Below are 18,705 nucleotides of genomic sequence, written 5' to 3' on the forward strand. Positions count from 1 at the left end.
GACATGTTGGAGATTTAGAAGAGTCTTAAGCTTATAGGAAGGTGATTCCAATCTCCTGGTTGCAAAAACACATTCACACAGAAATGCTAGGACACAGATGTTACCCAGCTGTTTTATGGCACCTGTTCTATGCATTGAGTTGTAATTAGAGGAAAAACGACAAACCACCCCACCAGTTCTGATGCACAGTGTCAGATTCATATTAATCTAAGACCTGTGGCAAGCTCCCTGCTTAGGTTTCAGGTTGGCTAGCCTGTAGCAATGTCTGAAGGTGCAAGGGCCAGGGTCTGGAACTTGGGAGGCTAGGTATTAGGATCCATGTAACCCAGAACTGGGATCCTAATGTGCTGCTGTCCCTCCCATAACATTAATGGAACAAAGGATTTATTTAATTTGGGCAGGGGCAGATTTTTCTCAACTCACAGGCTTCCTTTTTGGGCAGATTCTCCTCAACTTGAACTTCCTTTTTTTCCCCTCAACTTGGACTTCCTTTTTTTTCCCCTCTACTAGTTCCTTTGTGGATTTCTAAGTGTCTGAAATAGTGGTAAGCAGTATGTTAGCTGTTAAAATTGGTCAAAAATATTTGTAATAGCATAGATTTTCAAATAGAAAAGATTGCTTAGAGATCTGAATATATTCCTTTAGCCCTTCATGAAAATGAGGGTTCATATTTTGCTTAAATAAAGAATAATGAAAAAAATGGGATTTTTAACACTGTATAGGAAAAGTTTTCTTGTTATACTGAGTGATGTATTCCACAGCTTTCACTGGAACTGTCATATCTCTGTGTTTACATATGTGTTTCATTGTTACTTAGTGTCTCAGTTCCAGGAGCAAATGACGCAGATGCCGTGGGATTATCGCAAGAGAGAAGCTGTGCCGGGACAGAGTTGCATCCAGACATCAGTAGCGTCCAAGGTGACTTGTATTCTACCAGCATCTTGGGTCCTCTGCCTGACTACTAATAATGCTATGAACTTGAAGGAGGGGGAGGAAGAGGACTGTCTTTGTGTGTGGGTGTTGTTCAGGTTGCATATGTTAAATTCCCACTTCCAGGTCCTTGGGTGTTATCAGTTTTGTCTCTCTTTATTTTGCCAAACATAAGTCCCCATCACCCCCTCTGCCCCAGCACGGTCTTGCACTTAGCCCAGCTGCTGTTGCAAAGGAGGTTTGTAGGTGCTGTGACTGCCTCTCATAAGCTTCCTATGGAGGCTTTCACGGCTTTTTCCTGACTAGACCTAGCTCTTACACCAACAAGCTTCCCTTCAGCTATTTCCATGTATCCTGCCAGATTCTGTTACACTCCTTCAAACCTGTCCCAATCATGCATAGGTTGCACTTAATGCTTTACCACCGCAACTAAGACAGGTAGTTGAGAAAGCATTGGGTCTTCCAGCTCTCCACTCACATCCCTGAGCTGTTCTTCACAGCTTGTGCTCCCTCTCTTCATCCCAGCTGCTCCAGGCTTTGTTCAGCTCTCAAGAACTGGCTCAGGCTGAGCACTGGAAGAGGATCTCGAGTCTTATTGTCTGTGACCAGCACTCAGCAATCCTCTCTCCATTCCATCTGTGATGAGGGGAGCATCTCTAAACATGAAAACATCTCAGACTTCTATAGGTAGGTGAAAGCTACAGCTTGTCTTAGCCATCCTTGTGTTTTAAGTATGTGTAAAGTTGATACATGCAGCTATTTCCTATACCTCTTTTCCCTTCTCCACGATTAAGATTTAAGCCAAGGTTCTTTAAACATCCAAAGGAATAGTTTCATTATCTTAGGATTCCCTTAGCTACTTGGAGAATTTGCATACTTTTTCAACTATTATTTCCTGTGGAGGAAAAAAAGAAAGGCTTTGATTTGTAGTGCCTGCAGCTTTCAGGGCGATTTAAAAATAACAGCGAGAGGAGGAGGAATCCAGGACTCTTATTGCTTTTCGATCAGCCCATCCTTCTTCCTCTGTAGCACAGAAGGTTTTTAATGGTGGTATAGTAGGAAAAGGCACTGAAGCAGTTTCCATTAGCAAACAGAAGGCATATTTTCATCCTAAATATTAATCAGAAGAATGTTGCCTACGCTATGAAGTAGAATGTGAAGACAGATTCTTTTAATGGCTGGAGTGCTCCTATGTAAAGTGTTCACTTTAGTAGTAAAACCTGCTCCCACAGGAAGGTTCAGGGTGCTAGCTGCCTCTGTCTTGTCTCTGAATATACAAGTAGTTTTGCTAGCGACAGTTCAGGAGCTTACATCTGAACTGTGCAGATTACTTTAGGTACCACATATGGTGTGAACAAAGGCAGAAAAATTTGATCTTTTTTTCAAATTGTGGTAGCTAGTGCCATTTAAAATGCCTCTGAAACCTGGTTCAAGTGGATCCTGATGTTTTTACATCTATAACACTGGCATGGGTTCACTGTAGGTTATCTCCTGTTTATTTAGAATAAAATAACTTATGCTATACCTTTTATACATGCTTGTCTTTTCCCTGTAATAGAGCCAAGTCTAGACAGACTTGCCAATATCACTGTATTAGCAAAATCTGCAATAGAGCTGCAATTTGTATCAGCAAAAGACTTTCTTCCACTGTAACTTTCCCAGCTTCCTAAATGAAATATAAAGTCTCCTTCTGTTGGTATAAAAATGTCAGTTAGGATTGTGATTCTTTGAAGTATTATATCAGGAAGGATTTATAGCATAGACCTGGTCTTTTAAATCAAGTTTTTAGCTTGAATATGTAAGATAGGCACTGCTGAAAAACAGAGTAGATTGAAGGGAACAGTTGCTTTCTGCTTTGAAGTTATAGTTAGGATGGAATTAACAACTGTATTTTCACAAAAGGAGTCTGTTCTACAGGATTGTTTGACTTTTTGCACATCAGGTTGATGAATCTAGTATAGGGCAGAAAGAAGGAAGGCCCTTCTGACTTTCGAAAAGCATACCTCATATTTAGAAAAAAATAACTGTAAAATAATCCTGTGATTTTTCTATCCCCAAACCAAATTGCTCTCTGATTTACCCTCAAAATAGTTACTTGACTTTCCTTACCTATTTTATAAATTGGTATGGTAATATTTTACTTCCTCTTAAATACGATGTTTTTTCATAGATGCCCAAATTCTGATACCCTTTGTAATGTGAAACAATAGGTTACTCTGGTTCCATGAGTGCTCCTTCTGGCCAGATTAGGGGATGCTGGTGATATCTGGGTCTAAGAGGAAAGATCTAACACAAAGTTCTCTAATTTGTTTTAGTAACACAAGCTTTTATCTGTTACAACTCATGACAGGCCTCTGGCTGGACACAACAGTAAATAATGATCAGGGGCAGCTAGAAAAGAACAGAACTAAGCTGACGTTTGGAAACTTGAAGTGTATTTTGAAACTTGCTCAGTGTTTTGATAGTGTTTGAGTTCTAATACATGGATAGATAAGCTAGGATGCACACTAGAAATGCAGCGTTTTATCTGAGGCGACTGCTCTGCTAACTTTGCAGTGATGCTGTTCTCAACAGAAGGCAGATCTTGGATAGCATATAAAGCTCTGCTTCTGGAAAAAGTCTTGTTTAAAAAAAAAGAAGAAACATATCTTTACAAAAATAGATTTTTATTATTACAATAATTTAAAGGAAGATTTTTTCGTCATTTCTGAACAAACAGTATTGTAAGAGGAATTATTGGTAATAGATCTACAGGCACAAGGATTGTCATGGCTGTGTTTCCTATTGCAGGTGTTGGGTCCGCTTCACGTATCTGCATGTTTACAAGCTATCTTAAAATGAGAGCAAAAGTATACTTTAGTGTTTGAAGGACGTAATTACTCAGTGAAGCTTCCTAAGATGAAAAGTCAGAAGGAATAATTCTTCAATCTGTGTTTGCATTGAAAAGGTGAATCCTTACTTAAGGTTCACAAGCACCGTCCAAGCAGAGGAAAGATGGTAAAGCACACAGGTGCCAGAGGTCAGAGCCAGAGACTAGCTGTTCATTGGCTTGGACATTTTCTGGGTTCCAGGTTATCAGTGGCAACACTTAAATATTCCCTGAATGGAGAAACACTTCAGTTTGAGTGGACACAGTCTTGGAAGTACTTGTACATGCTTATTGTCAACAATGGTTCAAATAAGTAAAACGTACGTCCATTAAACTGCAGCCTGTCCCTGCTTCAATCAAAATAAATTAGTTTTGTCATTAACCAGAATAAGAAAACTCTAAGAATACTGTAACCTTCTCTACATTAAAGAAACAGCTGCAAAAACATTGCAGATTCTTAGGAATTTCTGGACCCCTAACATAGCTCAGTTTCTAGTATTTAAAGCACTATCTTAACAAAAATGTGTCTGAGCAAGTCTAATATGAATTGTAAATCTCCTTAATGTAGGAAGGCTTTAGATTTGAAGAGTGTCTCTTAAGTTTTTGGAATTGTAGTTTGCATTCATCTATTTTAAAAATAAAAGTTTGCAATATATCTGTAATATCAAATGATAATAGCTAAAACTTTGAATTTCTGAAATTAAGTAAACCAGTCCACCTGGGCACCTAATAAAGTACTTTTTCTGGATCCCAACTTATATGGCTATAATAAAGTCATATATTATCCCACAATATAAAAAATAGTACGGTTCCTAACCATACAGTGGGGTTTCATGCGGCCTACTAGGAGATCCCAAGTCCCACAGAAGTTCAGTGAAATTTAGGTGGCCAGCTCCAGTATATTTATCCTTCATTCCTTGTTACTTCAGGATACCTAGTGAATATTTTGGAGAGCAGCATTTGAGTACACTTTGAGACACCTTCACAGAGCTTGATTTTTCACGAGGAACATACCTAACACTCAAAATCAGAGCTCTCCCTATGGCTCAAGCTGAGTTCTCAGAGCTAAGACTTCAGAAATCTTTTTTTCCTGACTCTTGCCCTTAATTAATTTTACTGTCTGAAATACAAAACTTCATCATTGTGCTTACATGACTGCATTAAGCCTATTAAGTACAATTCAGTCATTTCTAAAACTGTTTCAACTATTGCAAAGTATAGATCATCTCCAAATAAAATATTCTAAAAAGTAAGACATACTGAAAAGCTTCTTGTGTGCATCTTCCCCACAATCTTAAAACATAAAAGCCAAAGCAGTGCAAGCTTAGTAGGGGAGAGTCTTTCAGTCCGTTCTTCCAATTTTTCTTTCCAGTCTTCCCTTCTACGGATTTAACTACAGGCAAAGTTTTCCATAAAAACAGCTGCCTCCATTAATAAAAAGAACGAGAACCTTTTTGCTTGCTATGGAAAAAGCAAGTTTTAAGCGCATCAGGTCATGTACAGTTAGGCAAAATATTGTGTTGTCTATTATTACTGCTCACTGGATTGCAGTAGTTCACAGAGTTTCACATACCGGTTTCTGGATGTCCATCTCAGAGAACTCGAAGTTTCTCTCTCATATAATGTAATCCAGCACAAATTTCAGGTTCTCATCTCTGTGAATCACTGCATTCATCTTCTGAGCAAGTTTAAGAACTTTTTCTACCTTTTTAGGAAAATAATACGAAAATCTGGGGCACTAAAGAAAATGGGTTCAGGTTCATTAGTGTAGCAAAAACTATTGTTTGCATCAACTGCCCTAACTTTTCTCATCCTTTCTTTGCTGACAGGTTATTTCCTGTTACATCTCAGTAATGATTTTGGATCATTTCATCTTCATACCCCACACTTCAACTATAGGAAGTGGAAACTTACACAAAAGTTTTATAATGATCTGTATACCCTTGATCAGCAACACATGCCCCTTTTATTTTAATAGTGTTGTCATTTTGATGGTCAGTCAGTAACAAGCAATTATGCAGCAATACAGAAAACACCTGACAGGAGTTTACCTTCAATTACATTATCTGCTGCAGGTGTAGTCACTGTTTTGTTTCCTTTTTGCAACACTTAGCACAGAGGTCCTCACTTATCATTAGAGGACCTTATCACAGACATTGCTGTATTGAAAGAAATTGTGATGAATGCCCAGTTATCAATGGTAATAGCAATGAGATGTTGTTATGTCACTATTCAGTCTAGCTCAAGTGTAGGGCACCAGCCTGACCTAAGGATCGGTGTAGTCAGTAAACCTAGAGAAGTACGACTTGACATTCAGATTGTTCCTTGGGATTTTTTTTTCTGTATTCATTGAGGATGCAATGTGAACTATATTCACTTGTTAAAACAGTCTCGATAATTTTGAAGATACTTGAGCAAAATACAGGGCTTTTGACTGTGAATTCTGCAAACTGCATCAGCTCATCGATACATTCTTCACTGTTCAATCTAACATCGGGCACTTTGAGAATGATGTGTTTTTCTTTTTTTTCCTGGAAGAGAAATTTTGAAAATTTCCCAAGTCTAATAACATGGGTTTCATTTCACTACATAGATCTTGCACTATAAAGCAGTTAGTGTGGAGACACATGTGGAATTTCAAACCTGCGGCACTTTCATATTGCTACAAACTGTTTCCTACCATATGAAGTACTTGTGTAATTCTTTTGAAAATCATAACTTCTTTATTTCACAGTACCTGGAACAATTCAGCCTGAACTACAGCATCGCTGAAGACTGAATTTGTCCTTTTTCAAGGCTAATTCTCTTCATCTTGAATATTATTTGCTAAATATCATGGAAGAAAAATGTAATTTTAGTTCAGATCTGTACTTGTAGGTTGACTTTTGATGTAGGACGCTTTGACAAAAGAGAAAATTATGGGGTAATAGAAAAGCAAGCTCTTCAGGATGTTAATCAGAATCAGTCTTCCTGTTAAATGTTTCCTCCCTCAGGTCTTGACAAGGTGATGGCTTTTGGAAGCTGGAGGTTCTCAATATCATCTGTGTGCTGTACCAGATACTGTGGCTTCTGTCAATCACTTGTGAGTTTGCCTTGCTTGCTGCAAACTGTAATAGATGATTATTCTGTCTACTTCAGAGAAACTGGCTCAATGGGCCTTTCTCTTCCTAAGCGTATGTCATCTTCCCAAGATAATTAGATGGTACGTATCCTTTCTGACCTTTTGCTTCTGCTAACCACCATTCTTTATTGCCACTCAGGTCAGAAAACCGAAGTATCCTAACCTTCTGGTATTCCTGAAGACTGAGTTCCTGATCATTTCTTGCTTGAAATGCGTAAACAGCATAGAAGGTCTGAAAAAGGAAAGCCACAAAACCCAAAATCTGAATTCAGAAATGTAGCTACATCTTACCCTGTCATTGCGTATGAGTATGAATTCTGTATAGAGAAAATGTGTAATAAACTATACAAACCAGTGTGCAACTATATGTTCTGCAATTACTAGACAGACTACAATGAACAGGGCCAAAATAAAAAGTAAAATTGAAGGATCTGGGGAATTCTGCATGGGGAGGAACAAACCAAGCTCCAAGACCTCATCACCTTACTGCACAAGTAAGGTTTTCAGCTCACGCCAAGTGCCTGTTTCTGTCACACCAAGTGGCCTTGGATTGGACAAAGACTTTTCCAGCAAGGTTTCTTCAGGGAGGATCACCTTTCCTAAAGCTCCTGTACTGAAATGTAGCACACAAGTCACTTCCGTGCCTTGCTGGCTTTGCCACAGCTTCCTTGCCAACGCTAAGTGGAAAAATCTCCCAAAACTGAACTATTTTGCAGGTTCCTGACCCATAGGCGAACCTTGAGGTGTTGTATGTGGGGTGTGTTTTCTGTGAGACAGGACTACGATTCATGGTTTAACTGATTATCTTTTCCTATCTCGTAGCTATTTAAGAAAGACAAAGAACAGAGGATAACAAATTCCCGTGCCATACTGACAGATTAGTGCCAGTCATTTCCGGTGCAAGAGGAAACAATTTAAATTATAAGCAGTATAATTCTAGATTTGCAATAGAAACAATAAGAAGACAGGTGCAGTGTGTATCATACTTACATGCTGATCATCCATATCCTGAAAAGCATCAGTCCCTGTGCCATTAATTGTGGCATTTTCACACAATTGAAGAGATGAGCTGCTGTCACTCTTCTTGTGCCCTGGATTTCTTATGCTGCTGTCAGTAGAGGGCCGTGAAGAAACAAAGAGGCTGATATTATCAAAATCGTCATCACCGAAGCCATTTTCTGCTGCGTCCCTCTGTGCTTTGGCTGGATTGTAAGGTCTCAGGAAGGAGGAATACACATACCCTTTAAGGACTAGACACCAGAATAAAAAGAGAGAAAAAGCAAAATACTGCTAAAACCATTTCAAAACCAACCATTTTATGCAGCTGTCAGTATAACAGAGGCAAACAGATGGGGCCAGAATGAAAAGAAATCAATATCCCAAAGGGAAGCTGTTATTGGGATGTTTGTGCAAAGAACTTACTTCCTGTGTCAACAAGCCATCTGCTCATACTTCCGAAGGGGTCCTTTTGCTTCACAACAGCCACCAGTTCTCCTTCATGTAAATCAATATCAAATTCCTGCGTGGCATTGCACTTGCGCTTAGCTTGGTATAGCAATTCTGTGCTGTACGTAGTCAACAGCTTGGACCTGTGGCCTTCTGTTTGATGTGGGGATTCGAGCTGAAAAGCAAAGAAAATATTCGCTGGGAATAATGCTGAGGCCATTTCTAGAGCAACACGGATTCCTAAAAAGCAGCGTATGCTGCATATGGCAACTAACCCTACATTTTTACACCCAGATCAAGGAGTTACTTACACAGCTATATGTAACCAAATCTCCTTTGCATATGCAGCAAGGACCTGTCCAACTGCTATATTAATAGGTGAGCAATAAAGGGCAGATTTTAAAGAAATGTAGGAATTTCACTAAGTAAAAACCTCTTAGTCCGTCCTCTGCTCTCAAAGAGCTGGTGTTCTGTATGTGAACTGTCACTTGCTTAATTATTTTTCCGTAGCAATGATCTTTGAATTCCTATCACAAAAAAAAGCATAATCCAAAAATCAGCTGAGGTGCACTAAGGTCACATAACAACTTGCATGATAAGGTGCTAGGCAAAAAAAAAAAATCAGTGGTACCCAAACAGACTGCTTTTTGTGTGAAATTACCTTGCTAAATAAGGGCAAGGTGCTATTAACTGCTGGAAGCACATTCACTCAGAGTTTGGTTAGAGGGCAGGGAGGGAGGTGCTGCACGTCAATGTGATCTTAACATACCAAAGAAGCAAGAGCACGTGTGCCTTATTGATGCTAAAAGGAATCCTACAGCTTCCTCAGCTTCTCCTGTAAATCTGCACTTGAGGTTTTATTTTTCTGTAAACTAGACTCCTAAAAGCTCTGGAAATGTCTGATAAGATTGGGAACCAGGGGACACAGACTTCCTGGTGGATTTTCTGAATCTTTGTCTATGGGGGTGTATGTGTGTGCATAAGCGTGTAAACACCAGTACACGTAACCACAGCTGAGGATGAGGAAAAAAAATTAGAAGGATTAGAAGGCTAAGACACACTGTAAGAGTATTTAACAAAAGAAGTAATCAAAATTTACATATACAACCTTAGACTTAACATTTGCAGAGATCATTTCAAGTGGATTTTCAAGATAACAACGTGAAAACAGTGAAAAATCTTCAGAAGATACAGGTCAATGGAACAGCTTCATTCCAACAAACTGATTCAGAGTGACAGTGAAGAGACCAAGCACAAACCTCTAGGTGGCATAAAAATGGGTTTGTTTCAAAAGCAGTCGAAAAAGGATGCTTCATACACAATTCAGATGTATGGTACTCACTGGAGAAGGGACAGGTTTCTTTTTTTCCAAGCTCCATTTTCTCTCAATGAAGGTTGCACTGCTGTTTTCTTTTACAAAATTCAGCTTGTGAACCTCTTCTATCAACTGATTCTGCACTTCGCAAATGCTTGAGGAAGACAGCTGCAAACACAAAGGTGGGTTAGATCTCATGAACAAAATGATAAGGAGATTTGAGAGAGCAGATTTGGTTTAATGGGCTGAACACGAGGAATCAGGAAACCTGACGAGTCACTGCTATTCTCTGCAGAGCCCATAGTGTGCTAGGTACGAGATGGAAAGAAAAGAAGGATCCTTGCTAAATCTAATGATTGCTATTAGATTTAAAAGACATACTAATTTAAGTTAAATAATTAAAAAATATTCTAAGCAAGCAGTGATGAAAATGAACAGCCTTGCACTTATTCTACTGAGCCACCTGCTTTCAGATGCAAACATGCATCTCAGCAGCTATCAGTGGTCAACCACCAGGTTGAAAATCGTTGGGTAAGCTGAAGTTCTGTCTGTGGCACTGGGTAAGTGCCTTTGGTCTATGTCTAACCCCAAATGTATTAGCTTGTATTGTAATTTTGTAGGCAGAGCCTCACAGAAAACGATGCTGTCAATACAACAGCTTTCAAAACATGGAATGGTCAAATTACAGGGATGCAATTTCTTCATGCAGGAAAAGCCTTCATTTTCCCATTAAACAGTGCAGCTCTATATTTTGATTCTGACCTTGTTTCTTAATATTTCAGCTGCCCCTGACTATAAAGTGCTGTGTTCAAGCCTTCATGGACAGGAATACTCCAGAATTGCCTCACTACAATGTGTTTCCTATCTAGAGCCTTGCTCCGGTTCAGGTGAGTGGATTTGGGCGTGTGGAAGCATTGTTGCAGCTGTGTTCCTTGGGGGGGGGGGGGGGGGGGGGGGGGGGGGTGTTCAAGTCGTCTAGGCAAAAGTACAAGAAAACTGTCACACTGTAGGATTTTTCACACAAATTACAAATAATTTCTCAATTTAAATCTTCAGGTAATGATCATAGTGCACAGAAAGAGTAGAGTGGGATGGAGGAACTGATGCCCTTCTGCATAGCTCAGACAGGCATCTTTGATACTTTTGGCTACATAAGTGAAATGATTTGAAATTTTCTAAAAATGCCAATGTAGGCAACACTATCTGTTACTGCTTAGAGATGTCTGCAGGATCTTCTGTGGCATATTTGGGTTTAAAAGCAACTTGCTTTTCACAGAAATTATTTCATCAGATCTCCTAACCTGCTTCTTTTCTGCCAGCATCTGTGACTCTGCGGGTCTAGCAGTAACAGTTCATGTACTTTCTTAGAAATTCTCCTGTGTTTTCAGGGCTACTCAGGATAGACGCTAAGAAACAAAGACTAAAATGCTAGCAGCTGCCTCCTTTTTGCTTTACTGTAATGCTCTTGCCATTAGTATCACTGTAGCAGCTGGAACAGCTGCATTAGGAACATTCTCGATGCAAAGTCCAGGCCTGACAAAACTTAAGCTCAGAACTTAACCTTTGCTGAGCTTGCAAGGAAATAAAAATACCCCAACCTGACTGTGCTTAGCAGAACAAACAAAATCAGCGTAGCTTGTAGGTATGTGTCTTGCATAACTCTAGCCAAATCATACAGAAAGAAAAAAGACAAAGGCAGAGCAACACATGTTTCTAATGTACTTACTGGAACAGGAACCACCATAGTAGAATTTGATTGAAGTGCTGCAGACATAATATTCCTGAGGAGGGTGATGAAGCAATGCAGGCAGTTCAACACAATCTTTTTGGCTGCTCTGTTGAATACCTGAAGTTCTTCCACTAGCTGGGCATTTAGAGCCTCGTAGTCTTTCTTTGCCAGGTCCAGTTCTTCTCCTGTTGACCTCTGAAGGTAGCTGTTGTAGTCCAACAACTTGTCATAGCGCTTCTGGATGAGCTTCTGTGGGCCTGAAAACAAGGCTTGTAGTGCTGAGAGAGGAGACAAAACAAGCTTGTCCAGCTGAGCCATCTGTAAAGGTATAAAACAGACCTACTTATTACTTTATTCATACAGTTCTTCAGACCCAGTAACAGGTTAAGCCTGATGGCAGACTATCAAGCAATCTGTTAATTACTCTTCATAAAGCACTGCTGTCAAAGGCTGCTTCAAGCAGTGTCTAGCATGAGTTAGAATCTCCTCCATAACATTGCAAAGGAGAGGTAATGGTTTTGCAGCTTAACGTGCCTGGCAGTGGTAATGGTCCCTTAGGAGCATGCAGCTTGCAGTACTGCCCTTGGTCTGTTACCACTGAGGAAAAAACTGGGCAAGGATCGGTGAAGTGGTCCAATGAAAATGGGATCTCCATAACTGGAAGGCCCTTGCCAATATACAGTCTAGAGGCAATGAGGTCTTGTTAAATGGCAGTCTTGCCGTCTTAAATGCTATCAAAGTTGTTTTTTTTTCTTTTTCTGGAAACAGCTGTAACTCAATTCCTGTTTAAGCAAACACAAACAATCACTTGATTTGATTAAATTATGTTATGCTTGTTGGTTTTATCTCTAGTAATCAACAAAATTAGACACCTGGTAAAAAAACCAAAGTATTTCTCAGACTTTTCCATTAGTCTCTAATTGTCTCAAGGGATTAATATTGCATGAAATAAAATTTATTTTTGGAAGTCACTTGTTCAAATACAGCTCAAGCTTGTAGTGAGTGAAACGCATCATCATATTTAAGTTCTTGGACATTCTATGTGAATTAAGTTGTTGGGTTGAATGTGAGAATAAAAGAGCAGCTGTCTCTACCCTCCGTAACACACCAAAGTTGAGGACAGATCCATTTTAGCACCAGAATTTCTCTCCCAAAGCCAAGATGATGTACACTGGCTAGATAGTTCCTACTTTATTTCCACATGAAAAACTAGGCTGTTTTGCAAACCAATTTTTGATATATTAGAAAATATTTTTTTCAAACTGCTGGACCTGATTTCTGGAAGAGAAGAGGCTATTGTGGATTTCTGCCCTAAAATTTTCCCTAAAATATAATGAGAGAGGAAATTATTCCTTATTGACAAATGCAGAAAGGAAAAAAAAATTAACCTGACCACATTGCTGAGATCTCCATTGATAACGCCCTTTCAGGAAAACATGTGAAGAACACTATGGGTTGCTCAGTGAGAACATCTCTTCATGCAATGTCAGGACAAATGTTTTTCTAAAAAAACGCTTACACATAGGGTAGAGAATCCTTTTAATCTTGTAAATCCAAGACATAGAAATAAATTGATAATAAGTAGAAATTAACATGGTTAACAACAATGTCAACAGTTAAACCAAATAAGATTAAGATTTTTTTTTTTTAATTACATAGACCTTCAGAATAGCTAGACCTTCAGAATAGCTAGGTCATGAGCCAATAAGAGTTACAAAATTTTTTCTGAAAAAATTTTTCTGTCTCATGTATTATGGAATTGCTTCTGCTTTTCTTTGATGTTTCTGAATATAGGGACATCTTCCATACTGGATACAGTCACCACTGCAATGATAGAGGTGTACTCTTCTGCACTTTATGCACTCATTCATTGTAAAGACATTGAAAGTATCTTTCTGATTATTGAGATTAATTTTTGAGATTCTTTTCAAATGGGGGAACTTCAAAGGAAAGGAAATACAAAATCTTAGTTCCCTGTCATTATCTGGGAGGATGTGGTCTGTCAAAGATCCTTCTGTTTCTTGGCAGACTCTGTTTTCAGTGTTTTCAAAAGGATTGAATGGCTATATTTTAGTCGGCACAAACATAGGAAAGTATAAGAAAACCTACACCTCTGAATATTTCCAGCTTTAGTAGCTGTTTGAAAAAGCAGCCTGCCCCATTTTGAAGAGACATTTTAGTCTATCTTAGTAGAGCCAGGCATTAGAGCTCATTTGGACCCTGAAAGCAAGAGACTACTTGAAAAAGTATTACCTTCTTTTTTCTTAAATTGCTTTTTAATTCCTATGGGCTATATTTAGATTTTCATGGTTTCCCTATATGAAGGACAGTAACTTACTTGAGAAAAGGTAATAAAGCTGAGATATTCACAGATCTATGATTCCAGGAGCTAACAGTTCATGAGCAAACAAAGGTGACAAAAATCACTCTAGAACTGCAAGTTTTGGTAACAAAAGTAGCAAAGCAAAGATCTGCTGCTCTTGTCTGTAGCTCAGGTGGAACGTGCAATTCAGCACGAAGGTTTCAGTTTAAACCCAGGAATTTAGCCTGAGAAGTTTTCTTTAGCTCTTCTAGGGAAAACACAGTGCACTTACACTGAATTCTATCTTACAGAAACTCAACCAAAAAACCCACTCATCTTTCCCAAAGGATTCCTAAGGTTTTTTGCTGTTTTCTGTCCTAGTCTTCCTCACATACACCTGTTTTCTCACACATACAGATATATGTGTAACACTGGACATTTCGTAAACTTACAAGGTCTTCACAGAGATTTGCAGTGTTGTTCCGTTTTTTCAAACAGTCATTGACTTCGTCATCTTTGTCTTGCAAGATTTCCTGAAGCCCAATTATATTCTGTGCAGCCAGATGTATAGAATCCTAAATGAGAAGATGGTAGGAAAATGAAGCTGTATTATGATCTGTTTAATATACTACATTCACTCATGCAGATACTGCAATAATACTGATGGAATCAGAAATATTTTCCATCTCTGACACCTGTGTTGTTTCTGTGTAGTTTCCAGCCATTGTGAGATTGTTTTCTGTGATAATATTTTCCTGTGTTTTGTCTGTTTTCAATGCAAATATTTAAGAATCAAGTTGTTAATGTTCAACTGAATAAATTATGCCCAACCTAATGAACATCCCACTGGAAGTTAGCTAATCCTCAGCAAGAAGCCAGCTCAAGACCCATACCTCAAAGGGCTCTTTTGGAGGACTAAGTAAGAATACAGTGGTGTATTTCACTTACTGTGAATTTTAATCTTAATGAAGTGTGCATCCATTTGCATAAGGAACTGTCGACACCATTCCAGGCAGCAAGCCTTGTTGGCTGAGCTCACTGGCCTTCCCCTGTTTGCTGAACCAAACGAGGTGTGTTTGTGATAAGCTCTGGCCAGCTGGCTATTGATCTTACCCACCTCTCAAACAACCTTCGTGTCCGGTTTGGGCACACTTACACTTTGAAGGGCCTCATGCCATCTACAAAGTTGGCAAGTTGTCCATGAGAGGGAAAAGTTGCTAAGTTACAAGCAAACCCACATCTTCAGAGAGGAAGATTAAAGCAAAGACATTTACAGCAGCTGAGTATTCTGTACAACTCGTGCTAGCCCTCAACGCAAGCTAGCAACAGGATAAAGGAAGGAGTCCTCAGATCCATAGTATGTGTTTTAGGACATTTTAATTCATGTTGCTGCAACTCATTTCTTCCATTTTTAATGAGAAGCAGTTGGTGCTCCACTGCAACAGGTGTGCATGACCCATATGACGGCTTCACACAGTGATTGAAAGTCATAACTGCCACCAGACAGCACCTTCTTTTCTGCACTGCACCCAGGCTCCATGGAGCCTGCTTGCCTAAGGGCAAAAAATGCAGAAGTGTGGGCTCCAAAACTTCTTTGCCATAGGCTCAGTAATGCAGCAGCAGCACAGCTCCTTTATTTAATATTGTGGTATAGACAGGCCTGCCTATAAATAATTTGGTGTTGCCTAACCAGTGGCAGAAATGTGTGTTAAACTGGTTATGGGCATGGTTTATGGCCACAGATTTCAAAAAGGCCTGTACCCACCTGTAGATGTTGCGAGGAAAGTGAAATGTTCTTCACACACAATTTCACAGTCTTCTCTAAACTTCGAAATAACTTTTCTTCCTTATTAAAGGTTTGATCTTTCACCTAAAATAGATGTTTGCACTGTTATTTTGGCAGCCCAAAAGAGCCTGGCTAATGAAAGAAATGTCCAGAGCACTGCTGGAAAAATCCCAAACCTTCCCTGAACTTCTCCCTTTGAAAACAGAACGGATTGGCCCTCAATTCTCCCAAGCTCCAGTTTTAATTCAAGGAAAGTCAAAGGCGCAGGGAAACATGATAGAGAATTTAATTTTTAATCCTTGTGGAAGCAGAGAGTTGCTTTGTTACAAGCACACCTACATATGCTAATAAAACTCTTCATTTTCTGTATATTGTTGTTCCATTTGAGGAAATAATGGTGAAAATTTTAAGACGTTTTTATGTCATGGCATTACTTCCCTGGGTGCTTATTTGTGGGTGATGGGGAGATTTCCCCCAGGCAGGCTGTAGGTGGAGCTGTTACCTCTAGAGCAATGCCAGCTCTTCAGCTAGAAACCTCAGCAGCTGGAAATAGGCTTGTACTACTTTTTTTTTTTTTTTTTTTTTATGCTAGCTGAAAAAACCCTGAAAATACGTTCATTTCTGCCTACATTTTACTTAAGGAATTTGAGAAATCTCACATCTCGTTTTCAGTGGTCTTGCTGTAAGGGTCACAGCGTGTTTCACAGATGTGAATTGGGAACTTTCTTAATCTAATTAGGTAGGAGAGAGGGCTGAATATTTAACAGATGTATCCTGATTCTAAAATGATTCTCAAACGTTTTAAGCTTAATTAAAAAATAAAACAAAAAAAAAAAACATAAACCAGAAGCTTCTAAAGAAAAAAAAAATCACATCTCCTCTTAATCAAATTTAATTCCCTGTTTTTCTCTGATTTTATAGCCTTGCTGGTATCCCATTCTAAATACAAAAATTTCCACAGTACAAATAAATGAACAGAAAAAAGAAATGTGGGTAGTTTGCGTCAGAGAAAGGGGGAAACCACTGATAAAAAACAAAATAGGAAAAACCAGCACGTATCTTGTAAAGTCACATCTAGAAAGGCGAGTGACCTTGTATAATCAGCATCTCATGCAGTGAGGTGCACTGGATATAATTTTCAAGGTCAGTTGTAATTGATTTTCTTTGAGATTTAGATTTAAGCTTTCCTGAAAATGTTTATCCTGCTAGGTTTTGAATTACAACCTCAAAATTATGAAAGAGTGTTTTATTTTTGGCCACTCAACACCCATCGGACTCATCACAGGGTTCTTTGCCTCTGGTAGTTTTGACCACTAAGGTTCCAGGTCCTTACACATGTAGAGGCAAACCCCATGGCCTTTCCTTATCAGAATTCATCTTCCTTGGTAGGTTCAGAACCTGAATGTTACGATGCAGAGCAAGATGGACTGCACACATTCTCAGCACTGACAACAACTACTGCCAATCTATCCGCAAAGTGCCGATCTCAGGCTGAGTTTCACAAAACTACCAGTCACTTCCTCTCTGCTGCAGATCAGAAGTTTGAGAAACTCTTAGATAAAAAAGGAAAAGGTGGAGAACACATTATGTTATTTTCTATTTCAATCACAAAGACCTTTCCTGTCTTCTGTGACAGTCAGAAAATGACTTTATAAATGATGCAGAAAAAAAGCAACACCACAAACTCCATTTTCAACATGTTTTAAAAAATGCCCAGCGCAAAAGCAGAACTGAAGCTGTCAATGCAAATCTGCAGTGGGATGAGTAAGTACCTGAGGTTCTCCCCCCGTCAGTATTTTCAGATGGCTGGTGACCCTCTTGGATTTCTTGCTAATGGAGTGGATATTCAGTCGGGAAAACTTTTCTTTAAGGGTTTCATCATCATCATTCCTCTTATACTTCAGCACTGCAGACAGAGAATTTCATGACACTAATAATCTGTATTCGCAGGGCTTTTCGCAGGGACAGGCACACAAATATGAAACCATTTGAGAGCACACACTTTGATGTCACTTGCTGTAATCTTGTGTGAAAATGCTTGAGATGATGAAAACCCTGTTATCAACACTAGCCTTGGGAAGAGGTAGGGCTTCAATGTGGCAAGTCTGTGAGAAATATTGCTATCGCTGCATCTTAATTATTATCAGTGTTTGCAACTGCATTACAGACAATGAACATGGATATAACATGAATTCTTTCATCATTTTCATATTTCTGGAGTTACCAGTCAGATAACATAGCTGGCTGAGGACAAGTGACATTAAGGCATCTGTTGCCTTCTGGAAACCCAGCCTATTACACAACTTGGGTAGCAGCAGCCAAAACTGTTGTAGTGATACGACTGGAGTTGAAACCTCTCTTGTAATTGCCAGGCCAAACCTACAAAGTCAAAAGAAATTACTGTGCCTTTTTCTTACCTAAGTCTTTCCTCCTTTTAAGTTCATTGATGTTCACATTAATGTTTTTCATAGCAAAAAGGGCGTCTTGTAGCACCTTGTGGTCAGGGTGAGAAGCAGGAGTTGATTTCAAGAGTTCACAGAGTAACAAGGGATATTTCATCACCCGTTGCACTGGTTTGATCATCAGGGATCCCATGTCCGTTAGATTTGGCTTTCCTCTATAATTTATACAAAAAAAATTGTCACATAAGGAGAAACTCCTTGAAGACAAAAACTTCTTATTATTTCTGTCTAGTCATTGAAGCTGCTGCCTTTTATATCCTTCAGTTGAGCTTTCAACTACAGAAAATATCAAAACCAGAGCACTGCTTTGCACTGAGTCATGGAAGTGTAATAACCACTTAAGTCAAAAAATAAGATACATCTGTCAGGGAACACGGGCCACTGTAAACGAAACCCTCCTCTCGCCCCCTCAATGAGAAATACACACCGGGTCTGAGTTTTCTGTATTGTCAGCAATCTGCCAGACTATTGCTCAGACATTACCTCTGAAACAAACCCACTCAGTCTGAGGGTGCCTGTGGTACAACTTACACTCCACAACACCCAGGAAGGGAGATGTAGGTGGAAGAACAAATAACAGGAAGTTTGAGAAACGCATGTGAATGGGGTTATTACATCCTGCTCTGGCCCCTCAGGCTTAAAATTGCAATATTTCCCTGCTGTGAGTAACTGGGATGCCCGTTCACAGCTGCATCCCTTCTCTCAACATATCTCAACTCGCCACTGTGACCCTTAAGCTTTACTG

The 18,705-nt window shown here is 39.3% G+C and overlaps 1 protein-coding gene and 1 long non-coding RNA gene across 4 annotated transcripts in view; one reads left to right on the forward strand and one right to left on the reverse strand.

The window, feature by feature from the left end:
* Positions 1 to 867: 867 nt before the first annotated feature.
* LOC309671024 lies at positions 868 to 7,350 on the forward strand. Of its 2 annotated transcripts, none has more exons than XR_014269085.1 (3): positions 868 to 918; positions 1,456 to 1,617; positions 7,060 to 7,350. It is a non-coding gene; the product is annotated as an uncharacterized lncRNA (long non-coding RNA). The 2 variants fall into 2 exon arrangements; XR_014269086.1 differs by lacking the exon at positions 7,060 to 7,350 and adding an exon at positions 6,793 to 6,831.
* ARHGEF38 (Rho guanine nucleotide exchange factor 38) overlaps positions 6,967 to 18,705 on the reverse strand; it is a gene marked incomplete at both ends in the record, with an annotated part of 36,302 nt that continues 24,563 nt past the window's right edge. The window contains 9 exons of one of the 2 annotated variants that reach the window (XM_082482189.1): positions 6,967 to 7,152; positions 7,911 to 8,170; positions 8,343 to 8,541; positions 9,709 to 9,849; positions 11,408 to 11,728; positions 14,165 to 14,287; positions 15,478 to 15,582; positions 17,271 to 17,404; positions 17,916 to 18,115. In XM_082482189.1, coding sequence (XP_082338315.1) covers positions 6,967 to 7,152; positions 7,911 to 8,170; positions 8,343 to 8,541; positions 9,709 to 9,849; positions 11,408 to 11,728; positions 14,165 to 14,287; positions 15,478 to 15,582; positions 17,271 to 17,404; positions 17,916 to 18,115 — 1,669 coding nt within the window. Of the gene's footprint in view, positions 7,153 to 7,910; positions 8,171 to 8,342; positions 8,542 to 9,708; positions 9,850 to 11,407; positions 11,750 to 14,164; positions 14,288 to 15,477; positions 15,583 to 17,270; positions 17,405 to 17,915; positions 18,116 to 18,705 lie in introns of both variants that reach the window. The other variant, XM_082482188.1, reaches the window with a different exon arrangement.

The sequence above is a fragment of the Vanellus vanellus genome (genome assembly GCF_965231255.1).
Source record: "Vanellus vanellus genome assembly, chromosome: 4".
Lineage (NCBI taxonomy): Eukaryota > Metazoa > Chordata > Aves > Charadriiformes > Charadriidae > Vanellus > Vanellus vanellus.